Source organism: Mustela erminea, chromosome 4 (genome assembly GCF_009829155.1).
Source record: "Mustela erminea isolate mMusErm1 chromosome 4, mMusErm1.Pri, whole genome shotgun sequence".
NCBI classification, from domain to species: domain Eukaryota; kingdom Metazoa; phylum Chordata; class Mammalia; order Carnivora; family Mustelidae; genus Mustela; species Mustela erminea.
Window position 1 is genome coordinate 129364319 of NC_045617.1, and position 16958 is coordinate 129381276.

The window sequence follows — 16958 nt, forward strand, 5'->3', positions numbered from 1 at the left end:
ATTAATTTTAAAAAATCCCCATCATTGAAAAGGGTATAAAGCATTGTCAGGTTCTATGCTAGTAAAATCCACGTAGATGTCAGGGTGGTAGGCATGATGTGGGAAACACACACAGGCTCCAAGGGACCCAGACCTGCATGCAGTTGATCCCAGCTCAGCTCTCTGTCTGCTTTCAAACAGGTCCCTTAACCTGTGAGTGTGAGTTTGGGGTAGTAGTTCCCGCCTAACTAGATTGTTGTGAGCACAAAGGGAAATTATTTATGAAGTACCAAGCAGACAGTTGGTTCCCTTTGATCTCTGTCAGGTGGTGTCTATTGATTTCATTCTGATGGTAAATGTTGTTTATCCTCGTAGGAAGAATAAATGAAAAGAATAATAAGAATGAAAAGAATAAATGAAACTTCCAACTTGGGAGACACATCACATCGGCTGCCACTGCACTAACCGTTTGTTTGCCGTTTGTTTCCTATTATTCACATGATGGGCTGGATATTGTGTTTATAGGTTGTTATAACATATACAACGTACCTATGTTCATCTGACTTAGATCTTTGTATTTCCTTGAGGCAGCTTCTTCAAAGATTATCCGCCCTATGTTAAGAAACTAGTCTTTGGAGGGCTTCCTGCTTGTAGACTACTGTTTGATATTGTTGAAAATCCATTCTTTGGGTCCTGTCTTGATTTTTGTGTCCACCCTCTTCTGATTTGCCTCCCTTCCCTCCACACTGTTCCATGTCAGTCCCTTTGAGACTGATTCTCCTTCTGTTTGCCGCACAGTCCTCCAGAAATCCACCGCTAACTCTTTTTTCTCTTATAAAGATGCTGCGAAGTCCACAAGAGGAAGACGGTGTATAATTCTCCTCCTCCTCTTCTTCCTCTTCTCCTCTGCCTCCTTCTCCTTCCTCTTCTTTTTTTAAGATATTTTATTTATTTATTTGACAGACAGAGATCACAAGCAGGCAGAGAAGCAGGCTCCCCGCTGAGCAGAGAGCCCGATGCGGGGCTCGATCCCAGGACCCCGAGATCATGACCTGAGCCGAAGGCAGCGGCTCAACCCACTGAGCCACCCAGGCGCCCTCCTCTTCCTCCTTCTTCTTCTTTCTTCTTTTCCTCCTTCTCCTCCTCTGCCTCCTTCTTCTTTTTAAAGTAGGCTCCTTGCCCTCTAGGGGGATTGAAGGCACAACCAAGAGTTGCATTCAAGGACTAAGCTAGCCAGGTGCCTCCTCCAGTGGCCACGCCCTTCCCGCAGTCACCTCATCGGAATCTATCCATTCTTTCATCAAGAGGCGATGCAGCCCTTCCCTCATGGCTGGCACAGCCGTGGCACTGGGATACATGGGGATGAAGACGTACAGGGGACGTGGCTCTCCGGGAGCTGGCATTCAGGACAGTGGGGCCCTTACGTGACAATTCCAAATCTACAGGCACATTCTCCGCTCTCATGCTCCCATCTTCCTTTCTTCTACAAACCCTAGCTACACTCACACACACACACACACACACACGAGGAAATGCTTTCCTCAAAAGAATCTGACCCTCAGAATCCCCGGAGTTGGTACAGCAAGAGGGTCTGGTAGGGGAGGGCTGGCGGGGGAGGGCTGGTAAGCCTTGGTGGCTCTGCCTCTGCTCCCGTCAGATGATCCTTCCTCATGGCAGAGGGTGGAGGGCAGGGAGGTCTTTGGACAAAGGCCACTGCCTCCCACAGCAGAGAGCTGCTCCTCAACCACGTGATGTCACCCCTCTTCTCACATGCATGCATGTCTAGACATCCCAGGAGTGGGCCTGTCACATTGCAGACCAATTTGGCTGTATCTACTAGAGCAGAATACACACATAACCTCTCCCCCATCAGAAGTTCCGCAGATGTATGGAAGTGCACACACGTGGACGCCAGGAGGCACATCCGAGAAAGGCAACAGCAGCGATGTAAGTCGTAGTGAAACCTCCCATCGGTGCATATGGCAGTCGCGGACAGCATGTGGAGACCTTCACAGCCCATCTGAAGCAGGGCGGATGGAGCAAGTGAGAGACTTACTGGCGCCCATGTCCCATCCCACATGTCCCCGAGACGTGCACCCCTCGAGCCCAGTTGTGGGCAGAACTTGTCAGTGGTGTCCTAACTTGTCAGCCATGTCCTCTTGCCGAAGACGATGGCTGATTTCAAGTTGGTTAGATCCCCATGGGACGTGCCAGAATCAGTTCACTCAATCCTCACAAGTATGGGCTGAGAGCTACGGAGGGGAAACACTGTATCTTCATGCCTGGTTACCCAGAGGGATTTGGCCCTCACTGGTGGGCTCTCGTGCCCTCCTCACTGCTGCCCACAGTGACCTGCTGGGTGGGTCGTGGCCATCGGGGCCACACTTTCCGGTTGTGTGAGATCCTGTCCCAGGTTCTGAGGGTGTCCCCTTTCATACCAGTGGGAGGTCACAACCTGGGCCATGTGTATTCTGCAGACTCACACTTCCCTCGTGGGAAGTGTCTCCTTGGGAATGTGGACGTATGTACCCATTTTGACTCACACATTTGCAGTGTTGTTCACTGGAGTCAGCATCAATGACAGAAGAAATTCTATTTCTACTACTATTTGACCTTCATTGTTCTTATGTTTTAAGGGGTACAGAGCTTAGACCACTGGGCCCCCTTAGAGACTCCAGCACAACTCTGGGAGAGACAATTACTCCTGTTTTATAGCTAAAGAAACTGAGTCTCGGAGAGGCTGAGTGATGTGCCCTGTGAGTAAGAGACGGAGCTTGGGTTTGAATCCAGGACAGCCTGACTCAGATCCATTGCTCTTAACCGGGTACAACCACAATAAACACAGACACAACTGTAGAAAAACAACATATCTGGAGTTCATCCGTAAGAAGGAAAGGAGAGTTTGCTTTGGGTTCTTTCCTTCCTTCTAGGTCTCCCAGGAGGGTGCAGCGCTAGACATCTAGACCTCTTAGTATCAGGACAAGAGGTCACCCTCTCTCTTCTTCCTATTGCCTGTCATCAAAGTTCCTGTCACCTACTTCTTCTGGGGGACTGGCCCAGGGACTGGGTCCCCTTCTCATTAGAGAACTTACATACCGGAAAATGTGAACTTCTTGTAGTCTTCAACACGGCCCCATAGTTCAAGAAACAGCATGAGCCAATGCTCCAAACTGTAAGTTACAGGAACTACTAGCTCAAGCCAACTTGAGCAAACAGGGGTGTTCGCTTGATGGAAATCAGGCTATGACACGAAGCTATCACGCAGTGTCCGAAGGCAGTCGGGCTTCTGCAGGGCCTGGAGCTACCAGAGTCAGGAGGGACTCTGTCTGCTTCCCCTCGCTCAGTCCTGCTGTATCCCTCTCTCCCTGCAGACTAGGGATCTCCTCCTCTCTGTCTACATGATAGATGGAAGGTGGCTTCTCCTAGGTCTGTACCTCTTGAGTTCCAGCAAATAGCCTGGATAGAAATAGAACTCTCACTCCTAAAAAAAATTTGGCCCCCTTTGGGTCCAAGAGAGTTATGCAGCCCTGTTCCATTAGCTGTGGTTGGAAGTGGGGTTGAATTATGGTGCGAGATGGCTGTCAAGAACGCCTGACTCCTGTTGGGGTCTCGGGAGACGGGCAGACACCCCAGTGTCTCTACTGCAAAAAACAGCCCAGACTAGTGTGAACTCTAGGCACAGAGTGGAGCCGTGGGGTGTATGTGTGCGGACGTGAGCTTGCCTGAAGGGAGCTGTGTCGTTGCCCTGCACCTTATTTCAGAGAGAGGCAACCCACCCGGCCAGTTTTTCAGGACCCTTATCCTTGCTTCACTCCCATTCTTTATTTTACGTATCCAATCTCTCCTCAAATGTGTCATTTGGAAATAACTTTTGGACTCACGCTTTCCTCTCTATCCAACCCACACCACTGCTAACCCCAGCCAGGACTTAGACTGCGCATCTATGTTATTGCAACAATTTCCCGGCTGTCTCCCCTCGGGGGCATTCTGCATGTCACTATGCAGTTAATCTGCTGTGTATCGCTGTTCCCTTCTGAACGGCTCCCTTTCCCACCAAATAAAACTCAGACTCCTTCGCTTAGAATTTACAGCTCAGGCAGAAGTAATTTCTCCTTTTGATCTTACCTCCCTTCCTGCATCTGGCCCTACAAGTAGGACCCTCCTAGGTAACTTAACCACGTTAGGTTTTGCTAAGGTATTTACATGTCTCAAGTACGGTGTGAGATGTGCTGTCATTGAGTATATTAAGGGAAGAATCCACAACGGGTCCACTTCTGCATCCCCTGAGGCGTCTGATACAGTTTTCAGATGAATGATAAAACAGCTGAGGTTTGCTGGCTTGTTCTGCATTGAATACGGCAGGAAAACTTTATGTGTAATTTTAACAGCAACCCTGGAAGGTAGGCAGGCAGTTAGATCCATTTCAGAGACGGGGACACAGAGGTTTCGAGAGGCTGCTTATCCGGGATCTCACTGCCAGGAAGAGACAGAGCTGGAGGATGGAAAGAAAGAAGGGCTGTCTGGGACGTCTGCGGCTTGGGGCGACCTTGCAGACCTCATGCTTACTTTGTCAATCCCAAGCTCCCACAAACCAGGATTTGCTCTCTTTTCCGGCGTGTGCTCAGTGTGTCTGCCTCACACCGTGCGCTCACGGGAAGGCTCCGCATCTTCCCAGCCCCGACCCCGCACTCACGCTCGGATCTCTGGGGTTCTCTCCAGTCCGCACTGTTGTTTTCCTCTCATCGCCAGGCTAGCCCTCGGTCATTCCCTCCTTGTTCTGCATGTGTTCAGTTGCGCTCCCCAAATAATTCTCGGGGGCAGGAACCCCCTGGCTCACGCTGGCCCACAACCTGCTTCTACCCCAAAGTTCTCACTCTTCTTTCAGTATGTTCAGGATGTTCTTTTTTAACCACGTGCCTGGTGGGAAAACATGAGCCAAGCAGGAGTCACTGCTGGTACAGTCAGAGTGAGCAGGAGGCGGAGGTCCCCTTTCTTTTTCAGCCGGCTCCAAATGTTGCTTTAGGAATCTCAGCAGCCAGCAGGAGCTCAGAGTTTTCATTTATTTATTTATATTTATTTTCATTTTTTAAAAGTAGGCTCCACTTCCAGAGTGGGGCTTGAACTCACAACCTGGAGATCAAAAGTCGTGTGCTCTACTGACTGAGCCAGCCAGGCCCTCCCAAGAAAATGTTACCAGTTCAGAAAAAAATGGAAACCCACTTATTTGGACAGCCACTGAACTGGAGGCTGAGGAGGATTCTGAGGGGTCAGGGTCTGCCTCTGGGACTTCCTTGTGCCTTTGCAGAGGGCCCAGCGGGTTGCATTGCCCAGTTTTACACCAAAGCCACATTCTCATGGACCGTGGGCTGGGCTGAAAACTATGCCCCCCCCAATTGCACTGAACCCCGATACTAGGGGGATGGGTTCTGATTTCCTGCTAATTATTCCAAAAACAAACATTCAATGGGTCTCCAGGATAGGTTCTTTCCTTTGGGTTTAACTGGAATTGCAAGATTTTACAGCTAGAAAGATTAGGAGTCGTCCTGGAATCTGACCACATTGCCTGGAAGGAGCAAAGGCCCTCGTTGGGGAATTCAGGCATTATTGCAAAATCATTTAGAGGCCCAGCTGGAGTTAGAGCCCCTCGTCCAGGTGGCATCCCCAGGACTTGGGCTGTCTGGCCCCAGTGATTAGTTTGTTTCCACCTTCCTCATTCCTCCCATCGCTCAATATTCCCCTCTTCCAAATTTTTTTTAAGAAAAAAAAAAGTTTCTTTTTTTTGTGGTCTGAGTTACTGATATATCCTCCCCACCTTGAACAAGCTTCTATTTACCAAATCCTGCAAAGAATCAGTGCTGTTAAAGTGAACTACATGCTAACATTTGGCCCCTTAGTCATCTTCAACACGTTACATGTTTGAAGCACGAGTGGAAGAGTAGCTATGGCAGATCTTGATGAGACAGATACTTGGCTTTAATATTGCGGTCTGTGATCCTACATCCTGTGTCTGCCTATATGCATCTAAGGGAAATATTCCTTTAAAAACCCAGAACCAATTATATTGTTATTAAACTGTCTCTGTATTCAAGACAGATGAAGTCACATGAATTCACTTAGTAACTGATGGGAAGTTTTTCTTTTTGTTTTCCGTAAAGATTTTATTTATTTATTTATTTATTTATTTGGGAGAGAGAACACAGGGAAGGGGAGCAGCAGAGGCAGAGGGAGAAGCAGACTCCCCGCTGAGCAGGGAGCCGGACATGGGGCTCCATCCCAGGAGCCTGAGATCATGACCTGAGCCGAAATTAGGAGTCAGACACTCAACCAACAGAGCCACTCAATTGCCCCCAATCAGAAGTTTCACTGAAATGTTTTAGAGATTAAGTGACAGCCATTTAAGTGATATTCTCAGCAGAGTAAATAAGGTTACTCTGGGACTAATGAAAAAAAAAAAAAAGAAAAGGGTCTGGTACCATCCAACATTCTAAGGACACGTATAAGGCAGTAGGAACAGACCAGCTTTAGGAAGCTGTTTTCTTCCCAAGCCCGCGGATCCCCAGAAGTCCAGTTTCTCTGGGAGGGGAGACCTGAGTGTTTTAGTGACAGACACGGCCACACTGGTCAGCACAGAAATGCTAGTCTGCGACCAGCTGGTTCAGAAAGACCCCATCACGTGCAACTCCAGCTTTATGGGTGTCTACATTTGTGTGTGGTCCCAGTTCAAGATGGCGAGACACTGACTGCGATTGCTGTTGCCATTGTGGTGTCAGTGGTCCCCTCAGGCAAAGAACACAGTCAGATTCATTGCTGCCAGTCCTCCTTCTTTGCACGTAAAACTTGGCCCTGGGGCAAAAGCAAGGTTATCCATCTTATTTCTCACATAGATCTCAACACGAGAAGCAATTTTCATGAGTGGTTCCCTGAGGTACTGATAAGGCCTGCAGAAAGATTGAAAAGCAAAGATCTTATTTGTTCTCAGAGGCGAGGGGAGCCGCTCTCTGGGAGAAGGGATGGGCAAACGGTCACAGGAAAAGTCTGCTGGGTCCTACACAAATCACTGCTTTCCCTACCAAGGTCCAGCTTTCGTCTAGATCGTTCTGTGACAACAGACCAATACTAGATTAGCAATGAGGTGTCTGCCAACTTGGGATGTGAGAAGTACAACTTCCCGTGGGTGGTTTTTTTGTTCGTAACAATGAACATCTGCATGGGCTTCCCCACCCTCATTGGTGTGACCTTACCAGACGAGTCTATTCCAACGATCTAGAAAATGTGGCCACTTCTTGTGGCTTCTGAATCACACACTGGGCTGCTGTCCTAAAGCCACCAGCAGAGTTTAATAGGTTGAACTCTTAAAATGTTCTTTGGTTCATATGATTGTGGCTCAGGTCACTATCTCAGGGTCCTGAGATTGAGGTCAGAGTCCAGCTCTGCGCTCAGCATGGGGTCTGCTTGGGATTCTCTCTTTCCTTCTCCCTCTGCCCCTCCTCCCACTGTCTCTCTCTCTTAAAAAAAAAAGAAAAAAAGATAAAGAATTGGTCATCTGGGTTCTGGCCATATTTACCAAGAAGAACTTCTTGTTCGTGACTATGGGTAAGTCCAGAAGAGTTCCCAACTCAGAGAACATCGTTCTTGGCATAGGAAATGCTTTCTCCTTCTGTGTTTTGAGTGCTTATCATTTCTTCCGCTGCTGCTATATTTGTAGCCTGGCCTCGGTACCTGTGATATCCTTCAGTCTAGAAAGCTAGTGAGCAGTCCTAAGCAGCTCATTCTGTAATAAAACATATTGGTGCATTTTCCGTGCACCAATTTGATATTTTACTGTGGATTTTAGTTGCGCTCTTAGAACCATAGTCTTAGAATATGTAGACCAACCTTCCTCCACCTTTCTAAAAATCCTGTATCACCTTTTGCAAAATATGGAAAAATTTCCCCCTACTCCTCCTGGACCCTGAGAGAATATGTATCTATAGGCTTTACCTGTAGAAGGAATATATTTATTTTACAGAGAGCTATGGGTAAAATCTCTTTTTAGCAGTCTTTTAAATTGTTTTCTTCCAGTAGATATTTTTCTTTGTTTGAAAAAACCAGAAATATTATTTTCAACCTTTGGAAGTAAGAGATAAATTGGTAGACACTAGTCTTTCTGTTTGAACTTGAGGTTGTTTGGACCTGGCAGGAGGACAAAGATTCAGACCGTGCCCACTGCTGTCTTGTCTTAGCAGGTAGCCCAACTTCTCTGCTCAGTCACCTAGGCCCCAAACCTGGGACCCTTCCTGGACTCCCCTGACACCCTCTCTGCACTTTACATTTAATCAATTACAAAGTCCTGTTGACTCCATTTTCTTTCTCTTTTTGGTCCTGTTTTGTGCTCAATGCACACACTAATGGGGGCCAGTAGCTGGCAAGCCCTTTTGTCGGTAAGACACGTGACACCTGTCCTCCGCAGGTGCTTGTGGAAAGGGCTCTACACAGGAACCCCACAGTTTCATCATTTGCCTACCTACTCTCTGGTTTGCTAGGTGGCCCTGAAAAAGACCCATTATCACTCTAGCTCTCTGTATTAGCTTGTCATTGCTCCGTAACTATCCACAAACTTGGGGCCTTAGACAATCATTTGTTCTGCATCGTTGGCCTGAGGGTTGGCTGCAGTAGACTGACCTTAGTGAGACTCAGCCGGGAGGAGTTCTTCTCAGGGTGATGTTGACTCCACTTTGCAACCGTCAGCGTCCTAGGTGACGTCGCTACCATCTCTTACCCGGATTAGTGTCCAATCTACCCCTTCCCCCACCACCTATAAAAGTCGGTCTCCGTGCGTCTCTCCCAATCTATTCCCCCATAAACTTCATCCCGCTGGAAAACTTCAACAGCTGCTTACAGCCTCAGGCCAAGGCGCCCTGGGCCCCCCACACTGTGCTCCCTGCTTTCTGACTCCTCCTTGCTCGCCAGCCACCCTGGGCTGCCTTAGTTCCTTGCACAGTGCTCGCCTCCTCCTCCCTTCCCCTCACCCCCCATTCAGGCCTTTGCATATGCTGTTCCTCCTGCCTGGAGAGCTCCTCTCCCTACCCTTTGTGCAGCCAACTCCTCATTTCATCTTCAATTTAAATCCCCCTTGCCTCAGGGAGGGCCTTCCAGACACTCCCGTCAGCTTCTAGAGGACCTTTTAATTTCACCCTTTGTAACTGTCCTCAGAGGTGTCCTTTCTCATCCACGTCCCCTGCTGGACTGTCAGCTCTGTGAAGGCAGGGGCTGCCTTGTTCACTGGTCGCCCCCCACCCCCCCAAGGAACCAGGCACCCACTGGCTCACAGTCAGTGCTGAATGAACGGAAAGACCAGCGGAAGGGGCAGCAGGGAAGGGTCCCCCAAATGACCTAGGGATGCTCAGGGTCTTGGTTTTCACACCTGCAGATGTGGGGTTTGGATGAGGTGCACTCTAATGCCAGGCAGCTCTGCCATTTTGTCATCTCTGCAGATGTCCCCCTAGCCTGTCCCCTTGGGGGGGGCAGTGTGGGTTGTACTGAGGCGCTGGAGATGTTGGATGAAGCTCTGGACGAAGGGGGTTGAGACGGGCTGCTGTTGGTGGCAGGGCGGAGGAGACGGGAAGCCAGATACGACCGACCCACGATCTTCTTTCAGTTCCAGAGTCCAGAGAACTACAGCCGTCGGAACAACATAGCCGTGCCCGTGCTCAAGGAAGCTTTCCCAGCTATGGAAGCACGGCAGCCAGACCAACCGAGTGTCATCTCTGAAGGTCTGGAGAATAGCCATTCTGGGCCAGCGGTTGCATCTCGAAGGTTAACTCATCCTGGCATTTCTCACTTGCTAAATGCTGACACAAGAAAGTCATCTCCAGACCCCAGCCCGAGTCCCTCCTTCAGAACAGCCAAGCACACTACAGGTCTGTGAGGGGGAGTGCGATGTGAGGCTCCAGTCGAGCACGGGGAGCGCTTAACAGTAGAAGCAGAGACCACTCCCACAGGCACGTCAATTCGTTCAAAGTGCCAGAGTCCACCTGGGTCCCCTGAGTTAAGGAGTGTCCAGTGCAAGGCTCTGTCTGTCTCACCTGAGCCTGCAGGACAGGCTCAAGACCGTGGATTTTATGAGATAGGATTCTTTCATGTCTTTCTATATATTCCTAATGCATAGTTATTCTTATCTGAGTCACAAAAATTAGCTGTTTACGGCTCTGAGCCTGTTTAAACCCATTTGTGGGCTTTAATTAACATAAAAGCGACCCGCTGCTCTGTCCCACAGAACAAGCTAAGTTAGCTTGGGCCACTGCCTCTGGGACTCAAATCTGGGTCTCCTCTGGAGCAGATACCCTCTGGTAACCTGACCCTTCTAGGGGAGAGGTTCAACTTGGGTTCAACTGGATTTGGGTTTCCGAGTAGCAGCAGCAGCTGCTTTAATACATGAGGTGTAAATCAGAGGTGACATCCAGGAGCTAGTCCTTGGACCATATCCACTGACGCAGAGTGGAAAAAGTGACCCAGAGATGCACATCCCAGGGTGGGTGACTGTCCCATGACAGTCAGCCGGAGGGAGACAGCACGTTTCCCACGTCACCTACATTCACTGCCGGCTCCGTGCTGTGGCGCTAACATTGTTTACCAGGGTGTGGGGTGGGGCGGGGGGTGTCGGGTCCAAGACCTACCAAGGTGCGAGTGTACAAGACTATCCATGGGCAAAACCGTTCTGAAGTTCCAAGTTGAACTGCCAACCAGGAGTACACTTGTAATCTCTTCTGAACGCACAGTCACAACAAAATTCATGCTCCGTGGGTGAGGAGGGCAGATGCGATCCCTTCGCACGGGAGGGGAAGAGGACCCAGTCTGTTCTCACTTGACTCACAGGACTCTAAGAATTAGAATGCCAGGGGCCCTGGCTCAGGGGCAGGCCCGGTGACACTGTCACAGTGGTTTTAGGATCTGGAAACGTTCACAGGAGCCTGTTCCAAACCTTAACACCTAAGTAATGAATTCACATAGTGCCGTTTACAAAGGTAAACAAGGCACTCTGACAGTATCTAGGTCCCAGATACTGGGTATTCTGGGTCCCCAGCAATCAAGTAAGTTATTTAATACCTTCTTTGTAGGCTTTTAGCTGATGTGTTTCCAAGGCGATATGCACACAAATGTCTTTATTACCTGCAACATCTTCAAAGAGCAGAGCTTCCCGAACTGACTAGACAGTAAAAACACCAGGGGGCCTAGTGATCATGCCTCCCCTCTCACTTACGGAGTCAGAATCCGAGGGCAGGGAAGTGCTCTCGGATTATAAGAAATTCCTCTTATAAAACTCTCCAATTCTGCAGGTGCTTATGGCTCTGTGAAGGGAGTTCAGGGAAGCCGGCTTTGGGAAGCAGAGCCGAGTGGCCCTTCCCCAACCTCAGCGTGGGCTGGGGGCACCCGGATGTGTTAGACTCAAATTCAAAGCACTTGGGGCGAAGCCCAAGATTCTGCATTTCCAACCAGCTCCCAGGCGGGGCTGCTGGTGCCCATCCTCAGACCACATTCAGCAGGGCCGCTAGCATCCTGTCTCCAGGTGGAGAGCTGCGGGCGGGCCCCTCTGTGGCCGCACCGGGCCCAGGTATAAATTGCGGGATGCACCCTCTACTCTTTGGTGTTGCCCTACTCCCTGCCACCCTCCAAATCTTGGGTGCCTAGACTTGCCCCCACAAAGGGAGCCTCCCTCTGGGTCCCCACGGCCCTCTGCAGGTCCTGCCGTCAGCAGGAAACGAAGGCGCATTCATCATCGGGAGCGCATCTGGCATAAAAAGGCTTCAGGAGACAATTCTGTTTATTGTCAACAAAGATGCAGAGGGTGGAGGGGCTCTACATGGGCGGTGATGATACAAAAGAGGAGTGGGGCGGAGAGCAGACACAAGAATACACAGCATTATTCGGAGTGAGCTCCAGCTCCTCGCTTGAATCAAGGAGACCCCGCCACCCTTTCTCACTAGGGCTGCAGAAGGATGGAAACTGGCCTCAGTTTATCAGCTCCTACTGGGCAGGCCGAGCAAGAGGCTATTCTAAGCTGATGGAAGAGGCCACCTGTGGTCTGGGGGAGACCCCGCCCCAAGCGCAGCATGGATGCTGAAGCTGGTCCACGGCTGCCGGTGGTGGCTGGTCCCGGCTCCCTAGGTCCGAGGCTTCTCTTGATTCTCAATGATAAGCTTGTCAGTCGAATACATTTGGCCGATGAGGACCTGAAGGCAAAGAAAAAGACTCCATTAGCTGCAAAAGATCAAAAAGAGCATTGCTAACCTTTAAATGCCAACATCTGCCATCACAGGGCTGTTCCTTGTGGGGAACTGCATCGTGGGGCCAAGTGCAGTCATGGGGTTGGCCTTTGCGAATTCCCCACACCCTCCAAATGCTACTTCCTTCACTGTGAGAACAAGTTCGCGATCCACACTCATTCTTTTTTGGCCTTTGAAATGGCACTAGCAGGCACAGCCTTGGTTCCTTGGGCTGTCCTGAGCCGGCTGAGACCATCCACCAGGCTCCTTGGCTGCTGGCTGGAGGGAGAGCCACCTGGACGTGTGCACGGCAGCTCCTCCCCAAACACAATCCCATCCTTTAGAACTGGTTCTCCCATTTGGAGAGCCTTCAGCATAAAGCAGAAACGGGTCTTGCCTGTGTTGGGCTAGAACGTGGGTTCAATTAAGGGGCTGAGGACCGTGGTCTGGCTTCTCTCACCTCTTGCCTCTTGACTTTCCCACCCTTTCCTAAGTGTCCTCTTACACGGAGTGTTTCTGCTGGTGCCCAGATGTTCCCACTGTCCCAGGTGGATGCTGTAACCATGACCGGGGCCGCCGCAGATGACTGGTCCTTCCTTGGGAACAAAGGGTCTTCACGAGTTTTCTCCAAAAGCATTTCCTAAGTGATACTTTCTTAGAACCTGGTACAACTGGTGCGGGAAGGACTTCAGAGCAGGTGGTCGCTATCTATGGGTAATTCGGGGTCTTTGCTCTCTCAGTACACGCGGGAACCTCTCAATGGTCGCAGCAGCTACCAGAGTGGCCAGGGGTCAGAATCAGGACCCTCATGTGGTCTTCCCATCTTGTTTTAATATTCTATTCTATTTTAAAAAGAGGTTTACTTGAAAGAGAGAATGCATCCAAGTGGGGGAGAGGGCGGGGCAGAGGGGGAGAGAGAGAGGATCCTCAGACTCCCCAGTGAGCTCGAATTCTGATGTGGGGCTTGATCCCAGGACTTGAGATCCTGACCTAAGACCAGACACTTAACCCACTGAGCTACCCGGGCGCACCATCTATTATTTCTTTATTTGCATATAGTTGACATATCCTGGTACACTGCTGCAGGTGTACAACATAATGATTCAAGCTTCTCTAGATCTTCTTCTAGATCTAGCTCTAGATCACAAGCGTAGCTGCCATCTGTCACCTCACAACTCTATGTTCCCAGCTGTACCTTTTATCCCCAAAACTTAGTCACTCCATCAACTGGAAGCCTGTATCTCCTGCTCTCCTTCCCCCATCCTGCCTATCCACCCCCCCCCCGACCAGCAACCATCCGTTTGTTCTCTGTATTTATAGGTCTGATTATGCTTTTTGTTTATTCATTTGTTTTGGTCTTGAGGTTTCCCATACAGGTGAAGTCATTTGGTATCTGTCTGTCCTTCTCATCTAACCCTCTACGTCCATCCCTGTCGTTGTGAATGGTGAGATCTCATCCTTTTTTACGGTTAATACTCTATTTTAAAATGACGGCCCATGAAAGGGGAAGATTTTGACACTAGTAAGGAACAGTGGTGCTCTCTCACCAGTGACACCCTGAGAGACCGCCTCAATGTTCCCATCCTCCCATGCTGCTGGTGATGTCTTCTGGCACGCACCTGTACAGAGGTGTCCCAATGGCCCGGGGGCTCTAGTAACTCAGGGCATCACGGGGATGCCAGGAGAAAGTGAAGGAAGAAAGAGGTCAGAGCCACCCAATGATGGACAAAGAAAGCCGAAGAACAGAGTGGAGATTTAAGGACATGAGGATGATTGAATAGATTACTTTCATTGCAAGTGAATTCCTTAATTTGATAAAAGAGAAAAGGGGGTGGTGATGGTGAGGAATGAGTGTTCTGCACCAGTACCAACAGAAGTCAGTGATGAGCTCTGCTCCCATGTCTTCAGCCTCCCCTCCTCCTGTCCATATAAAGAACACACATGGCTTCAGATGCAAGCGGGAAGGGTGGGTCTGGGATTCCGCGGAGCACGATCTGCATAACATAGTCATAAACCATCTTGAGGGGTGAGACTAGCTGGACGTGGTTTCATGAGGAGTGGAGCACAGAGGCTCAGCCTGGCCTCCCTTCTTGATGACCTGGAGTAGCTGTGGGATGAGCGGGAGCCAGATGCACCCTACTCCAGAGAGGGGGCCGAGAAGCAGTATTCGATACTCTGGGTATTATGTGGTTTTACTTTCAGATGCTAACCTCAACAGACAAATGGGCCCACCATCACTGCTTTTTAGAAAAAAGGCTAAAATACCAATTATTGTAAAAGGAAAAACAGAATTGTCATGTTTGGGGAGGATGTCTAGGTTAATAAAAATAATTCTATGTAACAGCTTGGGCGCCTGGGATCAAGTCCGGCCTCGGGCTCTCTGCTCAGCAGGGGGCCTGCTTCCCCCCGGCCCCCCCGTCTGCTTCTCTGCCTACTTGTGATCTCTCTCTGTCAAATAAATAAATAAAATCTTTAAAAAATAATTTTATGTAACAGCTCAAATGATTCATTTACCTGGGAACTTGGTTTATATTTCATGGATGTGGGGAGAGTTTATCAGGAGCCCCTCTTAGAAGTGTTGACAATACCATGTTCCACGAGTTTATCAGGGTTTTCTCAGGGCTCTAGTGGCAGGCAGAAGTTATGATACGGCCTAAGGAAGAACTCTTTCACACAGCTGGCAAAAAATGGAATCGGCTGCCTTGGGAGGCTGTCATGCTCTGGAAGGGGCAGAAGGTGGGGATGGAGAAGGAGTTCATGCGGACAGAGGTGGGGCAAGACGGGCTCCTTCCACAGCTCAGCCTCTGTGATGACGTATCGGGCCAGGACCCATCTCTGACACCTCTCAGAGCAGCTGGGTGGCCCCCGAGTGGCCCAGAGTCGAGCCATGTGTTCTGATGCCCTGGAAGAAAAGGTGGTCTCCTTGGTGGGCTGTCTGAAGATCCAGCAGCATTTTTACCACACCACAGAATAAACACGTCTCCTCCCACTCAATTCACTTTGTGAACACTGTGTGAACAGCCACCTTCTTGACGGATGGGCTACAACAAGGACACAGGGTTCTCTTGTCGTGCGGCCTTTTCCTCCTGTGCTCCTAAGCTTCCAGGGACAGCGTGAACAGAGTAGTGGTCCTCCTCGTCCACCGATCTAAAGGATGGAAGCTTTAGAGGGGATGGGTGCTCTCTTCAAAGAAATGCAGATATGGTATGGGGTGACTAGTTTGCAAGCAGCTCCATGTAAAAGGCTCCAAAGAAAACTGACGAGTGAAGAGTGAGGGGCGATCCAAAGAACTCAGGTTGTAGGAGCGTCATTCAAAACAAACCTTCAGAAAAATAAACCAAGACGGAAACAGAGAGGGAGGCAAACCACAAGAGACTTTTAACTCTAGGAAACGAACTGGGTTGCTGGAGGGGAGGTGGGTGGGGTGGTAACTGGGGGATGGGCACGAAGGAGGGCACGTGATGTGAAGAGCACTGGGGTTGTACGCAACTGATGAGTCTCTAAACTCTGCCTCTGAAACCAATACTATACTGTGTTTTAACGAACCGAATTTAAGTAAAAAAATTAAAAAAAAAAAAAAAGAACCAAAAAACCCACCAAAAAACAAAAAACCCTTCAAAAAGCCTATCCACCCTTTGAGATGGAGATGCCTGAAGGCTCCCTGGGTCCCCTCTGCAGAAGGGGCTCTCTGGCTCTCTCCTGGGAGCCTCTGTGCCTGGATGGGTTCCTCTGCGTGAGGCCCAGTGGCCGCTGGGGAGAAAGGCGGACTCACGTCCTACTTGTTCTGACGTAGCTGCTTTCACAGCATAGTCTGGGACAGTGCTAGGCACACAGAAAGTGCTCAGTAAGAACCTGGTAACTAAAAATGCCAGTGTCGAGCATTCCCAGTTATAACCAAGGCTCTACTGTCCACTAGTTCTAAAACCTAGATCTGTACGTAATTAGCGCAGTGCTTTGGTGGGGAGCTGCTAGTGGAATTATGGAACTGATCAAGGCAATTCAACAGAAGTAGCCACAGGACCATTTTATTGTAACAAGAATGCTCACTCGCTGTTAAGGAAAATCAAATGATTTAAATTTGGCCCAGCAGAAAGTTTAAAGCTGTAATCCAGGCCTATAAGGGATTAACTCAGAGCAATTACAGAAGATGGAAGAGAAATATTCAGTTCACCCAGGGAGGAAATATTAAAAAAGTTATCTCAACGAGAGCTACAGAGGCGAGGCAATAAATGTTTGTGCAACAGTGCTGTTGCATTTATTTTGGCTATAAAATGTGTCAGCACACACAGGGAGGGGACAGCCAGGGACGGATGCCGCGGTGCTAATGACAGAGCATGTCGCTCCTACGCTGGAGGTGAGAGGAGCCGGTCAATGAAGCGAGGAAGTCCAGTTACTGCCTTCAATTTACAGCCCTTCCAGAAGCCCCAAGGGGCTTAGCTAGCCACATCCGACTATTACCATGCATAAGTTGGTCATTAAAGCTGATCACACTTTTATTCTATAAACTTCAGGAACTGGCATTAGAGTCCATTAGAAAAATACACAGCTTATTCAACTGCAAGTAGATGGGCTGGCTGGCTGGCCTAGAAACACTTATGAGTTTGGAGACTCATTAGACAGATAACCTGCTGGGGAGGAAGGAGGATCCAAGAAAAGAAAATTTAGTCCAACGTCTCAGGTCTCCATTGGTCACTCAGCTGCCGCAATGTGCCGTGCAACGCGTCTCAATCTGACTTG

At 49.5% G+C, this 16958-nt stretch overlaps 1 protein-coding gene across 2 annotated transcripts in view; it reads right to left on the reverse strand.

Annotated features, from left to right (window-relative positions):
- Positions 1 to 11747: 11747 nt before the first annotated feature.
- The window catches only part of LYRM4 (LYR motif containing 4), a 166917-nt gene continuing 161706 nt past the window's right edge, over positions 11748 to 16958 (reverse strand). For both annotated transcript variants that reach the window (XM_032341015.1, XM_032341016.1), the window contains one exon: positions 11748 to 12188. In XM_032341015.1, coding sequence (XP_032196906.1) covers positions 12120 to 12188 — 69 coding nt within the window. In that variant the 3' untranslated portion in view covers positions 11748 to 12119. The remainder of the gene's footprint in view (positions 12189 to 16958) is intronic.